This window comes from Equus caballus, chromosome 3, assembly GCF_041296265.1.
Source record: "Equus caballus isolate H_3958 breed thoroughbred chromosome 3, TB-T2T, whole genome shotgun sequence".
Taxonomy (NCBI): Eukaryota; Metazoa; Chordata; class Mammalia; order Perissodactyla; family Equidae; genus Equus; species Equus caballus.
In genome coordinates, this window is record NC_091686.1 from 60,599,175 (window position 1) to 60,615,993 (window position 16,819).

The following is a 16,819-nucleotide window of genomic DNA, read 5'->3' on the forward strand; positions in this document are numbered from 1 at the left end:
AAAATCATTACCTCAGTTAATACAGAAAAAGCATTTGATAAAATTCACCTCGTTTCATGGTAAAATTTCTTAGCAAATGGGGAATGGAAGGGAACTTTTATAACTTGTTAGAAGGTATGTATCAAAATCTGGATGTAAATTTAATACTTAATTGGGAAGCATTAGACGTATTCATTTTCAATCAAGAACAAAACAAGTATTTCAGACATTACTACTTCTATTCAATATTTTACTGGAGGTTCTAACTAATGTTGTAAAGACAAGCAAAATAAACAAACAAATAAAAGAAATGTAAAGGATGAAAAAAATCCAGTCATTATTTGTATATGATAGAATTCCTATGTAGAAAATTCAAAGAAATCCATAGACAAACAATATTACCATAAAAGATTTCAGCAAGATTTGGGATGCAAAATCAGTACGCAAAAATTGATTGTCATCCTATTAACCTAAAAATTCTTTTGAAAATACAGTTTAAAAATATCATTTACACTAACAGCAAAAATGGTAAGATATCATGAGTTAAATCTCACAAAAGGTGTACAAGACCTATATGGGCAAAATTATAAAGCTCTGTTGAAAGATACTGAGAGACCTAGAAAAAGGAAGAGAAATACCATGTTCAGAGATGGGAAAATAACGTTTTAAAGATGTCAATTCTCCCCATATTCATGTAATTCCAACTAACATCCCAACAGTTTTTTTATGTGTGTAGAACTTGAGAAGATGTAGATTCTAAAATTCACTGAGAGAGAAAGAAGCAAGCCTTGCCAATTCTACAATTTTCAAAAAGTTGAAAGTAGACGAACTTGCCCTACAAGATATTAAGACTTGTTATAAAACTACAAAACTAAAACAGTGTAGTATTGGCCCAAGGATATAGAAATAGATCAGTAGAATAGAATATATAAAAATCAAAAGAATCAAAACCGTTCACATATATAAAATGCAAACATTATATATGACAAGGTTGGCATTACAACCAAATGGGAAAGGCTGAGCTATTCAATAAATGGTGTTTTGACAGCTGGTTATTTATACAGAAAATAATAAAATTTGATTCCTACCTCATACATGAAAGTTAAAGACTTCTGTCCTAAAAAAGATACTATACACAGGCTAAAAGTCAATCCACATACTGGGAGAACATGTTTAGACTTTACACAACTAAGTTTTAGGATGAGGAATTGTAGGTATAGTCATTGTTCATCTTAATAGTTATAAATTAGTATTTTTTATATAGCCTACAAATTATTAAAAAAGACTCCATTAGCAAAATGGGCAAAGGATATCAACAAGCAATTCAAAGAAGAAACTCAAATGGTTAACAGACATAAAAATTGCTCACTGTCATTCAAAATTAGGGAAATGCAAATTAAAACAATAATTATTTTCTTTCCCCCACCAGATTGTTAAAAATTATAATCTTGTAAACCCAAGTATTGGCTAGAATGCAAAGCAACAGGAACTCTCATATACTGTTGATGGACGTATAAACTGGCACAACACTTTGGAGAGCAACTTTGCAATAATTGGTTAATTTTAAGATACACATATTTTAAGATCCAACAATTCCATTTCTAGGTATATATTGTAGTGTGAGAGTCCAAAAATGGGATCAAGCACCCCAGGGGGTTGCATAAGATGATCCAGTGGAGAGCAAGAAAGTAATATTAGAACCTCTAATTGTTTATTTTAATCTAAAAAATAAGAAAGAAATGAAGGAAATGAAAATGTATTAATGTTTAACATGTGGCTAGGCACTCACCTCTTCCTTGATGTGTATGTAAAATAGTACATCATTAAAGTTAAGGTGTTTTGGGGGTAGAGTGGAAATTCCACAGCGATGAAGAGTTGACCCCTGCATACTCCTTTATCCATTTGTTTGTAGTGTATTGCAATTTACATGCATCTGGGTAAGTGAATTTATGGGTAATATTATTCACTTTTAAATGAACTAAAAAGTAGACAGTGGCTTAAAAATTAGACTAATAAAGCAAACATAAACAACAGGAAAATGGCAAAGAGGATATATCTGCTTCTAGTTTAAGTACTCCATCTGTCATATTTGGACATAAAAAAATAGTGATTTGTAATCAGATCTGACTTTTAATCACATTACTATCGTTAAAATACATTATATTATTAATATTTTTCTTAATGAGAGGGAAATAGTTTTCATCTTCCTAAGAAAATAAATTAACATTTTATTCATCATTATCTCATTCTTTTAATTTCTATTTTTGTCTGTTTTATAATATATAACATTATTATAGAAGAATATATAATTTATATTTAAATAATTTATAATTATATGTATTTATGATTTATGAATTAATGTATTCATGATTTATAAGTAATTTTTAATAATATATAACATTATTGTAGAAGAATATATATAATTTATACATACATTTAAATGCATTCTCAAGAATATTTTACGAATAACTATGTATGATCAAAAAACTCTATAGACCACGTCTTAGAAACATTTTTGCAAAAGTGTACCAAGAGAAATGTACAAGGGTACTTAGTGTAGTACTGTTCATAATAAAGAAAAGTTCATAAAAGAAAAATAAACATTAGTGTTTATCAAAAGGAGAAAGGATAAGTACATTGTGTTTTTTTAAGTAGTAATGATATACTTTCAGAAGTTAAATTGATAAATTAGAGCTAAGTGTATCAAAATAAATCCATTTCAAAAACATAATGTTGAACTGAAAACTCAGGTTTCAGAAGGATATGTACATTATAATGTCATAAATATAAAGGTAAAAAATGCAAACCAATAATACAGATAGATACATAACTATACATACAGAGCAGAGGAATAAAACGTGCAAATGATTCATATCAAGTTCACAGTGGCAGTTCTTCTGGTGAGCGAGTGGAATGGGCTTGGAAAAAGTACACAGGGGACTTTAATTATAATTTTATTTCTTTAAAAAACAAAGGCCCAAATCAAGTGCGGCAAAATATTAAGGTCAGATAAAGCACGCTGATGATTACAAGAGTATTAAATATATTATTCTCAAAAGTTTTGCGTATGCTTGAAATAAATATTTCGTAATAAAATAGTTTACTTTTCTCAGGATTCCTAACTATGTCCTCTGAGGCACATAGTATTTAAATATCATCCATGCTTCCTAATATAACAGAATGAGGTAATATTGACTGTGGGATTTTGTGACCCCAATTTCAAAATGCTTTGTAAGAATGTAGATACTAGCACTTCTCCACTGCTTGGCTGTAATGCTTTAGCCATCTCTTATAACACTGAACCCTACTTTATATTGCAATAAGGTTTATACAAATCTGTCTCCTGCAGTAGATTAAGCTGTGGCAGGTATCTTATTTTATTCTTTTATTCCTGAAGATGACCAGCATATCTTGTATACAATAAGATCTCAAGGAATGTTTATTAATGAATATTGAATGAATCTAACTGGCTTGGACAGTATTATCTGAATTCTTGTGTTATAAATTCTCACAAAGTACAACTTCAATCCTAGATAATGATTTACTTTCTTAATTCTCCTTTGTAGATTATATGAACTGATGTAACCTTATCTTTGTCTTGCTATAAAAAAATGTAAAGGATTGCTTTGTTCAAATAAATAGTATTTAATTTAACTAACATTGAGTGCTTGTTTGCTGGGCTTGTGGTTATCACATTTATCATTATGTTCTTAGTGCCTCATATAGAGCCTGGCAGACAGTAGATCCTCAAGAGATATTAATTGAATGTATCAATAAATAAAAGGAGCAGAGATGAGAGAGTGATAAACTCAGCCTGGGCAATGAGAAGATGATACTTGAGTTGTGTTTTGATGGATGAATAGAAGTTTTCCGGGACAAGGACAAAGAGAGGGAACAGTATGTGTAAAGATGGGAAATAATGCAATGTGTATTTTGGAGAAATACAATAGTTTGGTATTTTTTGAGATTTGTAAACTGCAAGACTGTGCCCGCTGGGTGATACAACTGGAAATATAGTCAGAACAAAGCTCATTATGTTAGGGAGGTTGGACTCTACCCTGCATGGACTGGAGGGTTTTAAGAAGGCTATGGATAATGCTCATGCTTGCATTTTAAAAGAATACTGTAGTGTCAGTGTGGAGGATGGCTGGAGTGGAGTAGAACTAAAAAGAGGTAGAAAAAGTAAATCTGGAGATTACCATAGTTAGACAAAAGATAACAGAACTTGGAGTGAGACTGTGAGTGACGTTGGGATGGGCAGAAGGTGGATTTAAAAGAGATTTAGCCATTCTGTGGAATACTATTCAGCAATAAAAAGGGATAAAATAGGGGCTGACCCCGTGGCTGAGTGGTTAAGTTTGTGCGCTCTGCTGCAGGCAGCCCATTGTTTCATTGGTTCAAATCCTGGGCGCGGACATGGCACTGCTCATCAAACCATGCTGAGGTGGCATCCCACCTGCCACAACTAGAAGGACCCACAACGAAGAATATACAACTATGTACTGGAGGGCTTTGGGGAGAAAAAGGAAAAAAATAAAATCTTTTAAAAAAAAAAGGAATAAAATATTAACACACGACAACATGAATTAATATAAAACTATTAAGCTAAGTGAAAGAAGTCAAACACAAAGGACTATGTACTGTATAATTCTATTTATATGAAATTCTAGAAAAGGCAGCACTGTAGTGACAGAAAGCAGAGCAGTAGTTGGCTGGGGTCAGGGGTAGGGGGGGAGTCAACTGCAAAGGGCATGAGGAAGATTTTAGGAAGAAAGAACTATTCTATAACTTGATTTTGGTTACACAGTTGTACACAATTACGACAATTCATCAAACTCTATACTTAAATTGGGTGAATATTATTTTATGTAAATAAAATCTTAATAAATTATTTTTAAAAGTGAAAAAGTAAGGCTAAAACCAAAAAAAGATTTAGGAGGTGGAATCAATAGAACTTGGTGAGTACGAAGAATGTGTGTACTTTGCTTTATATGGTGGCTGTGTTTCCAGAAAAGATCTGTAAAAAGAAAATTTAAAATGCTCTAAGGGAACTATTCAACCTTTAGTGATTGTTTTAACACTATTTTCTTACAGAGAATTTTGAACATAAATAAAAGTTGAGAGAATAGTATAACGAAGCCCTGTCCACTCCACATCCACTTTTAACCACCATCAATTTATGTCCAATTTCGTTTCATTTATACCCCATTCTACTCCCTTAATCCTGAACTATTCTAAAGGAAATCTCAGACATTATATAATTTCATTCATAAATATTTTAGTATTTATCTTTAATAAGTCATGACTCTTTTCAAAACATAACCACAATACCATCATCACACCTAAAAATTAATAACATTTCTTAATGCCATCTAATATCCTGCCAGACTTCAAATATCTAATTGTCTCACGAAGTTGTAAATTTTCATTTTTATAGCTTGTTTGAATCAAAATCCAAATAAGGATCACACATTGCAATTGATACACCTTCTAAGTCTATTTTTGGCTAAGTTGTCCCTTTTTTTCCCCTTGCAATTTATGTGTTGAATAACCTGTGTATTTCTTAATGTAAGAAATCTTTCTGTTATTCAAATGACTACCTCCTACTTTTTAATAAGTTTTAAATTTGGATTGTTTTCTAATTTCTCTTTTAATATTTTAGTTGCATTCCAATAATTTTTCGATAAAGCCATAGTCTGGTGACAGGATTATCTCACAGTATCCCTGGGTATGTTCTTGCTTTTGGCACTCTGTCTCAAGGGCAGTGATCCTGTGGCTTAGTGCACTGTGTGGGTACCGAGACAGGTGTGCATCACTTACAGCTGTTTGAAGATCATCTGTACTGTCAGGGAAGATATTTGATCTTTCTTCGCTCTCCAAAATTTTATCAATATTTTGGGTCATAGCATTTTTTACATCAGTTACTTGACTCCTCAGGGTGGATATAGAGCTGTTATCTTGGTTTTTATTGTATTTTACCTGTATAGAAATACAATACAAGTTTTATTTTCTAGAAATGAAATCTATTAAAATATGTTGTACAAATTAGAACAAGAGTGTCAAGGGCACATCTCATTTGTATTTCAGTATAAAGAATCCACTAAGCCTCAGATTGTGCCATCTTCATCTTGCAAAAAAAAAAAGGGGGGGTGGCAGAGGGAGATATCAATGTATTCAATCAGCAGTCGAAGTGTTCTTTTAAAATAAAAATTGTCTATTTATTTATATAGACTCTTTTAAAAGACAAGTTTTAGGTTCACAGTAAAATTAAGTGGAAAGGACAGAGTTCCCACATAAACCTTATCCCCCCACATGCACAGCCTCCATCACTATCAGCATCCCACACTAGAGTGGTACATTTGCTACAATGGATGACCCTACACTGATGCATCATTATTCACCCAAAGTCCATAGTTTACATTAGGGTTCACTGTTGGTATTGTACATTCAGTGAGTTTGGACAAATGTATGATGACATGTATCGACCATTAGAGTATAATACAGAACAGTTTCACTGGGCTCCACCTATTCATGCCTCCCTTCTCCCTAAGCCCTGGCAACAACTGGTCTTTTTTTTTTTCTTGCTGAGGAAGATTCACCCTGAGCTAACAGCTGCTGCCAATGCTCCTCTTTTTTTGCTTGAGGAAGATTAGCCCTGAGCTAACATCTGTGCCAGTCGTCCTCTGTTTGTTTGTATGTGGGACACCTCCACAGCGTGGCTGGTGAGTGGAGTAGGTCTGTGCCCAGGATCTGAACCTGCAAACCCCAGTCACTGAAGCGGAGCACGCAGAAACTTAACCACTTGGCCACCTACCAGGCCAGGCCCAATAATTGCTCTTTTTACTGTCTCTGTAGCTTTGCCTTTTCCCGAATATCATATAGTTGGAATCATACGGTATATAGCCTTTTCAGATTGGCTTCTTTCCCTTAGTAATATGCATTTAAGGATCCTCCACGTCTTTTCTTAGGCTGATACCTCACTTGTTTTTAGTGCTGAATAATAGTCCATTGTTTGGATGTACCACCGTTTATTTACCATTCACCTATGGAAAGACATCTTGGTTGCTCCCATGCTTTGGCAGTTATGACTAAAGCTGCTATAACGTCTGTATGTAGGTTTTTGTGTGGACGTGTTTTCAGCTCCTTTGGGTAAATACGAAGGAGTGCGACTGCTGGATTGTATGGTAAGGGTATGTTTAGTTTTGTAAGAAACCGTCAAACTGTCTTCCAAAGTGGCTGCACCATTTTGCATTCCCACCAGCAGTGAATAAGAATTCCTACTGCTCTCCACATGCTTCTCAGCATTTGGTGTTGTCAGTGTTTTGAATTTTGGCCATTCTAATAGGTATGCAGGGGTTTCTCATTGTTGCTTTAATTTGTGATTCCTTGATGACATATATGTTGAGCAAATTCTCATATGTTTATTTGCCATATGTATTTTTTTTGGTGAGGTATCTATTCAGATTTTTGGCCCTTTTTTTATTGTGTTGTTTATTTTCTTATAGTTCAGTTTTAAGAGTTCTTTGTATATTTTGGATAAAAGTCCTTTATTAGATATACATTTTGCAAATATTTTCTCTCATTCTCTGGCTTGTCTTCTCATTCTCTTGACAGTTTTTTTTTTTTAGCCCAATCTGACAATCTCTCTCTCTCTCTTTTTTTTTGGTGAGGAAGATTGGCCCTGAGCTAACATTTGTGCCATTCTTCCTCTACATTGTATGTGGGATGCCACCACAGCATAGCTCGATGAGCAGTGTGTAGGTCTGTGCCCAGGATCTGAACTGGTGAACCTCAGGCCACTGAAGCAGAGTGTGTGAACTTAACCACTATGCCGTCAGGCTGGCCCCCAGTCTCTGTCTTTTATTTGGTGTATTTAGACCATTAAATTTTAAAGTAATTATTGATATAGTTGGATTAATATCTACCATATTTGTTACTGTTTTCTATTCATTGCTCTTGTTCTTTTTCCCATTTTTGTCTTCCACTCTATCCATATTAACAAAAAATAATCTCTAAGATATAGTGCTATATTAAAAAATGAAGCTGCAGCTGCAGAACAATATGAAATAACTTATTGAATGCTCAGTATGTGCCAGACACTGTTTTAAGCACTTCACATGTATTAACTCATTTAATTCCCAAACCACCAAAGTAGTACTCATCATCTTTTATTTTCTAAATAAGAAAACTGAGACTGAGAGAAGTTAATAAGTTGCCCAATGTTGCACAGCAAGAGGCAAAACAAGGATTCAGGCTCAAGAAGCTCCAGAGATTAAGCCTTTAATCATTGCATTAACGGTTCCATCTTGTGAATTTAAAAAGTATGTATAAACTTATATATATTACAAACATATATATGCATATATAAATGTGTATGTACACATATTTGTATGTACATATTTGTATGTATGTACATATTTGTGTATATATATATATTAGTATATATATATATACACAAATAATTCTGGAAGGTTACATACCAAACTGTTAAGAGCGCTCATCTCAGGGGGTTTTGATTGAAATTATAGGAGATATTCATATTTCATTTTATACATTTTTGTATTATCTCATTTCATTAATGAGCATTACCTTTTAAATGAAAAATGATATTAAAAACCCCTGTTCTGAGGCTGGCCCGGTGGCACAGTGGTTAAGTTCGCACGTTCTGCTTCTCGGCGGTCTGGGGTTCGCAGGTTCGGATCCCGGGTGCAGACATGGCACCGCTTGGCACGCCCTGCTGTGGTAGGCATCCCACATATAAAGTAGAGGAAGATGGGCACGATGTTAGCTCAGGGCCAAGATTCCTCAGCAAAAAGAGGAGGATTGGCAGTAGTTAGCTCAGGGCTAATCTTCCTCAAAACAAACAAACAAACAAAAAAAGCCTGTTCTTTGGTGAATGATCAAATCCACCTTAAGCAGAATTCTGATCTTGCTGGTTACTGGACCATGCAACTTACAACTGATGTTCTGGGAGGAGCTCACTAGATAAATGTAGAAAAGAGGAGGTTGCTAGTTGAATTCTGTCCCCCTGAAAAGATATGTTCAGATCCTAGCTCTGGATGCCTGTGGCTGTGACCTTATGTGGAAATCACGTGTCTGCAGATGTCATCAAGTTCAGATGGATGGTTAATCTTTGATTGTTCTTTTTGTTCCTTTCTCTTCTTTTTAAAATGCTTAATCTTTTTTAATGTAAGAAAATTATCTGAGCTTTGTGAAGATAATGTATTCATAGTCCATTCAATGACATTTGGTACATTTATATATATTTTTTGAAATCTCTCTAAACTACTTTTTTCATTTTGTTAATTATAGTAGAAGAAATTCAACAACTTTTATAAAATTTTCTACAGATTGAAAGCTTACCAGGTTAGTTTATAAATGTTAAACAGAAATTTCTTTGATGTTAGATGTGTTAACTGCTTAAAATGTGCATATTTTCGCACTATAACTAGTTTTCAGGGAGCTATGTTAATATATTTTGGCTGTGTTGATATATGCAGAATTTTTCATAAGAAAATGTCTGCATTTAATATAAAAACATCTATCCGTAGTTATTTTGTCAGGCATGGTGGAGGACACACAATAGGATGATCCCCAATGAGCCACATCCTGGTAAAACGCCCTGCCCTTAAGTGTGACTTGCTTCTAACTAACAGAAGCAAAGGTGATGGGATGTCACTCCTGTGATTGTCACATTATACAAATTTCAGCAGATTAGAGTGAGAAATATTCCTCTGGGGCCTTGAAGAAACAAGCAGCCACGCTGAGGACGCCCATGTGGCAAAGAACCGCTATCAGTCTCGAGGACGTGCGGGCGGGGTGGCCTCCAGCTAACCCCAAACAGCTGCATCCCTGGCGCCGCCAGAAGCAGGTGAATCCTGCAGCAACCTGAGTGAGCCGGGAAGCGATTGTCCTCGGAGCCTCCAGAGCAGGACACAGCCTGGCTGCCACACTCCCTGCAGCCTTGAGAGACCCTGAGAGAACCCACTTAAGCTGTGACTCTCGATTCCTCACCCTTGGGAACTGTGAGATAATAAATGTGTGCTGTTTTAGGCCGCTGACTTGTGGTAAATTGTTACACAAATAGAAAACGAATACAGGTATACTTAAAATATTTTATTATGGAGAAGTTCAAACACATACAAAAGCAGAATGAACAGTGTAATCAACCCTATGTACCCGTCACCTAGTCTCAGCAATTATCAACACATACCAATCTTGTTTCCTCCATACCAACTGACTGCCCCTTCCCCAAAAGTATTGTTTTAAAGCAAATCCCAGACAGTCTATTATTTTAATCTGTAAAGCTTCAGTGTGTATCTCTAAAAGATATGACCTTATTTATTTATTTTTTTTGAGGAAGATTAGCCCTGAGCTAAGCTCTTTTTTGCTGAGGAAGACTGGCCCTGAGCTAACATCCGTGCCCATCTTCCTCTATTTTATACGTGGGACGCCTACCACAGCATGGCTGTTGCCAAGTGGTGCGATGTCCACACCCGGCATCCAAACTGGCAAACCCTGGGGCCGCTGAGAAGCTGAATGTGTAAACTTAACCGCTGCGCCACCGGGCCAGCCCCAGATATGACCTTATTTTTTAAAAAACAAATCCACAACATGATTATTACATCTAAAAAACTCCTTATTAGCATCAAACATCCAGTTTGTGTATAAATTTATCAAAAACATAGTTTTTTTGACATTTGCTTTGTCGATTCAGGATCCAAAGTCCACACGTTGCATTTAGTTGATACGTGTTGTCTTTTTTAATCTATGGGTTCTTAGCTTTTTCCCCCTTGCAATTTATTTGTTGAGGAAACTGGGTCATTTGTCTTGTAGGGTTTCTCACATTCTGGATTTTGCTGATTGCATTGGTGTGGAATCATTTAACATGGTCATTGATCTATTTCCTGTAAACTGGGCATTAGAGCTAGAGGCTCAGTCACACGCAGGTTTGATGTTTTCGGCAAGCTTACTTCAGATGTGTGCTGATACTACTCATCATGTGACATCAGGAAACACATAACTGCTGACTGACTGTCTCCCTTATTGTGATTTTAGGAATAATCAATGAGTTTAGGGGTTTTGAGCCTGTTTCATCCATTATGAAATTTCTCATAGCTTTTCACCTAATTTTTTATCATTGGTGATGACTGCCTAGACTCATTATTTCATTAGGGATTGCAAAATAGTGATATTTTATCACTTCTTCTTCATTTATTAGCTGGAATATTTCTATAAAGACCAAAAAACCCCACCAAAAACCCCTTTTCCCACCAACTATTTGGTTCCTTTGAGGTACAGTTCATATAAGAAAGTCAGAATGAATGCTTGACCCTTTTCTTTTATTTATTTGTTTTCAGAGTGATGCGGTGGGTCCTTAGTATCTTCCAAAGTTGATGGGTGAGGCATTTTCCCCCTCTTGCAGTATCTAGGAACTCATGGAGTTTAACATATTTGGTGTGTCACAGTCCACTGCAGTTATTTTTTTATTGTTCAAATTATTCCATCACTGGCCAGTGGCAGCCTTTTCAAGGCTCCTCAAGTCTTTTGACATGAGCACAGTAGACTTTGAAAGCTTCCTTGTTTCTTGTATGACAAAATGTTTCTGATTTATGTTTCCTGCTCCATATGCAGAATCAGGCCCGGTTCTTTTTAGTGTAAAATGGTATTTAGAAACTATAATCTCGACCCTGAGGGGGCACACTGCTACTGGGTTGGTCATCGTTTCTAGGGTTTTTCAGTGGATAGGCTAGGAGATAACTTTTTTTTTCTTAAGAGAAAATATATCATGAAATATATTTTCAATGAAATATTTTTCATTATTTAACTTTCAGTCAAAATGTAAGATTATAAGGTTTTACTTAATTCTTTGACTTTATATTTGTAACTTTTTGTTGAAAATCTTGATTCCTAACAACATTAACTTGATTACTCAAAGTAATATATCTATATCTACATAAGCCAATTTCAGAATACCAACACCAATGTTATTACTAATAATGTTGACACATGAAAATATTTTAAAATTTATTTTTAGTTCTCTTTCCATTAAGGTATAATGTCACTAGGAATATACAATAAAATTACTGTGTTTTAAAGTCACTTGAAACAAATTTTCACTGTGCTTTAAGGCATCAACTCAAGACACAGGTTCTTTTTATTTTTGCTTTTAAGTTTTAGAATTTTTTAAAATGAAATTTTTTTTATTATGGTAAAATATACATAAAATTTATAATTTTAACAATTTTTAACTGTATAGTTCAGTAGCATTAAGTATATTCATATTGTTGTGCAACTATCACCACTATCCTTCTCCAGAACTTTTTTCATTTTCCAAACTGAAACTCTGTGTCCATTAAGCAGTAAGTGCTCCTCCTCCCTTCGCCACCCCCAGGTTCTGGCAACCAGCATTCTACTTTCTGTCTTTATAAATCTGACTACTCTAGGTACCTCATATAAATGGAATCACACAGTATTTGTCCTCTTGTGACTGTCTTATTTCACTTAGTAGGGATTACTTTTTAAATATCTAATTTAATAGTATTTATTTTTATTTTTATTTTATTTTTTTGTGTGTGGAAGATTAGCCCTGAGCTAACTGCTGCCAATCCTCCTCTTTTTGCTGAGGAAGACTGGCCCTGAGCTCACATCCGTGCCCATCTTCCTCCACTTTATATCTGGGATGCCTACCACAGCATGGCTTTTGCCAAGCGGTGCCATGTCTGCACCCGGGATCCGAACTGGCAAACCCCGGGCTGTGGAGAAGCGGAACTGCACACTTAACCACTGTGCCACTGGGCCAGCCCCGGCATTTTTTTTTTTAAAGATTTTATTTTTTTCCTTTTTCTCCCCAAAGCCCCCCGGTACATAGTTGTATATTCTTCGTTGTGGGTCCTTCTAGTTGTGGCATGTGGGACGCTGCCTCAGCGTGGTTTGATGAGCAGTGCCATGTCTGTGCCCCGGATTCGAACCAATGAAACACTGGGCCGCCTGCAGTGGAGCGCGCGAACTTAACCACTCAGCCACGGGGCCAGCCCCAGCATTTTTTTTTTTTTAAAGATTTTATTTTTCCTTTTTCTCCCAAAGCCCACCGGTCCATAGTTGTGTATTTTTAGTTGTGGGTTCTTCCAGCTGTGGCATGCAGGATGCTGCCCCAGCATGGCCAAATGAGCAGCGCAGTATCGTCGCCCAGGACCCAAACCAGGAAACCCTGGGCTGCTGAAGCAGAGCGCGAGAACCCAACCACTCAGCCATGGGGCTGGCCCCTTAATAGCATTTTATAATTTTGTAAAATATTTACATGCTTCCAAAGTCAAATTTGCAAAACAAGTTTCCTTCAGAGAGGTCTAGTTTCTATTCCTGTTCCCCATCCCCACATAGGCAACCACTGAAATGTTTTTGGTTTATCTTTCCCTTGCTCCTCCTCCTTTTTTTTTTTAACTGTAGGCAAACAAATACATATATTTGTGTTTATTCCCTCTTTCTTAAATGGTTGCATATAAGAATGGTAAATAAATAATAGTATAACATACTTACTTTATTTTGCTTTCTCCACTTATCAGTATACCATGGACATCATTCCTTATCATTATACAGAGAGAAGTTCTCAGTTCGCCTTCATCTTTACAGCTCTTAACTCATAATTCCTCACTGATTTGTCAGCTGTAATACTGACGATATTTAGGAATACAGTTGGAGGTTACATACCATATACTTTCCTAATACTTGTTGAAAATCTGCAGCAACTGCATTTGAAGGAGAAAAATATTCTTCTGACAGCAAAGGATTTCTCAGAAAAGTATCACTAACCTGGGGAAATTAATGGAAATATTTAAACTATATAGGTAATTTCAACTGGAGAATTACAGGGTAAATGTTTATTTAAGCAGAATCGGGCAGAAACCTGAAATAAAGAAACCAGAACATGTCTAGATTTTTGGTGGCAGGCTGTCCTTCCTATTTAAAGATGCAGTACTTATGAGAACTGTGCTTGCCCTGTCTCCACTGCTGCAGTGAAGATCACAACCTCACACTGAGACTGCGGGTACTATCTTGACATAGCTGAGGACTTGAGGGGAAGAGCAGATGTTTATGTCTGGCAGACAAGGAAAGATGGGAGTCCGTGATATTTTCTAAATAAGTGCTTTTCACTTTCCCCTCCTGCCCCTACCCTCAAAATCCATCCAATGATAACAAAACAATCCCAAGTAAATGTCATGAGTCCATCTTTCAACCCCTATAGGGTTGTTATAGGATACTTGAGTCTCAAGAAGGAATTCTGACAATTGTCTGTCCTTAATGTTCTACTCTCCAGAAGTAGTGGTAAAAATTATGTGGTTATCAATTTTGTGTCATCTGGTTTTGGAAAGGTGGTAGAGTTGGGACGTTTTGTCATAATGGCAGAGAGAAAAAATTTATAGTACAGTCAGTTAGATGGCTAACAGGGTTTACCATCTAGAGTCTCACAATTGTCTAGGCATAACTCTAGAGTGAATTACAATATTAGGTCTTCTAATCCTTGATTCTATGTATGGTTACAGTTTGAGCTGTGTTAAAGCAAGTTGGTACACTCAACGAATAAAATATATGCATGATACACGAATGTGACTGGAGAAAAACTATTAGTAACTATGGTATAGCTGATTTTCCCATTAATAATTTTTCTTAGAGTATGTATTCTGAATTACATATTTATGAATAAAATTGAAGACTAGTATTATTTACTTTTGAAAACAAGAGACAAACATACTATCTGGACCATAAAGTTACCAGCATAATGGTTTAGCCCTAGTCTGTTTCTGAGACTGCCTTTCACCAAGTGTCCTTATTCTGGCTGGAGCTCAGTCTGGGTGATAGTCAGCAACAGGTGATATCTGTTGAGAAGGTTCGTTACCCTCTAAGAAATTTATAAAATCTCATGTCTCCACCTTAGTACATACACATAAGTACTCTATTTACCATCTTTTGTATTTGCTGGCAATTTTCTGGTAAAACTTTCCTTAAAGATAGTATGTCTTGATTAAAAAAAATACTTCTTTTCATCTAACTCTTACAATTGATTCAAATTTTCTACCAGAAGTGTCTTGTATATAATTATTTGTAAATTAAATGTATATGCTATTGAAAAAGCATATTAAATATTAGCAAAGCTTAATTTCATTCTTATTTTTAAAGAACAAAATAAACATAAAGAGAAACTCTAATAGATCTGAGTGGGTCATCTTTGCAGACCTTGCTTTCGATTTGGGGGAAGTGTGGAAGCAGGAGACACACAAGGGACGAGGGTAAGAAATCTCTGAAGGTCATTAATGGCTCTGCTTTATAGCCAGATGAGTGATCTGCTTTTGGTTATTTGTTATTACTAATAAACTATAAAACAGAGACCTCAAAATTTCAGAAACTGAAAAAGTCCTTAAAGCAATATAACAAATTACTTACATTTTTGAGAAATGCAGATGGTGTTACAGTATCCAGGGCATTGTCTGAGGCACATAGGTAAGTGATTCCATCAATAAAGAGAGTATGGTAGACGAAGCTTTGAAAAGAATACATTCATTTACATGATAATATTGAAGAAATCAAGTACCTACGCAGAGAATTGAATTTCGTTTTCAAGCTCTCATTAATAGGATAAAAGCTATAGAGATAACTTTTTATAATCAGATCAGAAAACCTTTCATATATTTGAAAAATTAAAGTAATTTGTAGTAAATAGAAATTCTATAAAATTTGAATATGTATTTAAAATTGCATCAATAAATCACAATAAAGAGGAAATGATAATAACCTAATACAGATATATTTGAAATGGCTTTGATAGAATTCACTCACATTCCAAGACAGAATCAAGATTCTGACCAAATAGAAAACGCTGTGTGCACTGATTTTCACTATCCCTATATTCTTAGGTAGACATATTTAATGTTGGCACTTCTTGGCTTTCTATTATGATACATTAGATTTAAAAGTTGTAAACTGCCAAAACCAAATATTCTGGGGAGCAGGATGAGTTGGGGAGGGGAATTAAACTCCCCTACAGTATGCAAAAGCGTGCCTTATCCTGACCACGCCAATTTCTACACCTTTTGTGCCTTCTCGGAGTCACATATTAGGAAGCTGGAAGACTCTTGGAAAGTGCCTGCATCTATACTGCCCAACAATCCAAAAAATTTAGGAATGTGGCAACAAAAATAGTTGCCTGGTGCCTGGGCTTTAATCTAGTTATTTTGAACACTCTATATCCACATGGTTAACAGGTAATAGACCTGGTCACATGCTATATTGGATATACATGAGAATGAGGAAACTCAGAAAGAGGTGGAAAAGATAATCCCGGAGGTAGAAAATTTAAAGTATGTGCCTTTTCAACATAAATCTGTCATGTCATATCAGGAATACAATATGCTACAAATATTTTTAATTGATGATACACAAAATCTCTGGTTGGAAAATATTTTTATTTCTAAATTGAGAGGAGTCTTTGCTGAAAAAAGAGTTGCTAAGTCTATCATCTCTCTAAAAGTTATATATGTGATTTGAAAGAAATTGATACTGGATGTGAAAGGAGAGATATTTTAAATTTATGCTTAGTATGTTATTAGTTAGTAACATTCAGAAACCATCTTTAAATGTTAAAAACCCTGAATACCTGGTGTCCAGGATACACTGTTAACTGACAAAAGCAACGTGGAGAAAAGTGTGTATGGTGAAATACCATTTGTCTATTATTCTCATATGCTACCATAAGGGAGATACAAATATATGTATGCACCTCTTATAGAAAAAGAAGAAAAGAAAAAGAAAATTATAAACTAAAAACTTATTCAAAATGGTTACATAT

The 16,819-nt window shown here is 35.2% G+C and overlaps 1 protein-coding gene across 2 annotated transcripts in view; it reads right to left on the reverse strand.

Annotated features, from left to right (window-relative positions):
* The window catches only part of VAMP9 (vesicle associated membrane protein 9), a 33,324-nt gene that overhangs the window by 9,042 nt on the left and 7,463 nt on the right, over positions 1-16,819 (reverse strand). For both annotated transcript variants that reach the window (XM_023637852.2, XM_070263616.1), the window contains exons 3-5: positions 15,418-15,514; positions 13,687-13,788; positions 5,800-5,958 (exon numbers count right to left, since the gene is read on the reverse strand). In XM_023637852.2, the coding sequence (XP_023493620.1) occupies positions 5,800-5,958; positions 13,687-13,788; positions 15,418-15,514 (358 nt within the window). The remainder of the gene's footprint in view (positions 1-5,799; positions 5,959-13,686; positions 13,789-15,417; positions 15,515-16,819) is intronic.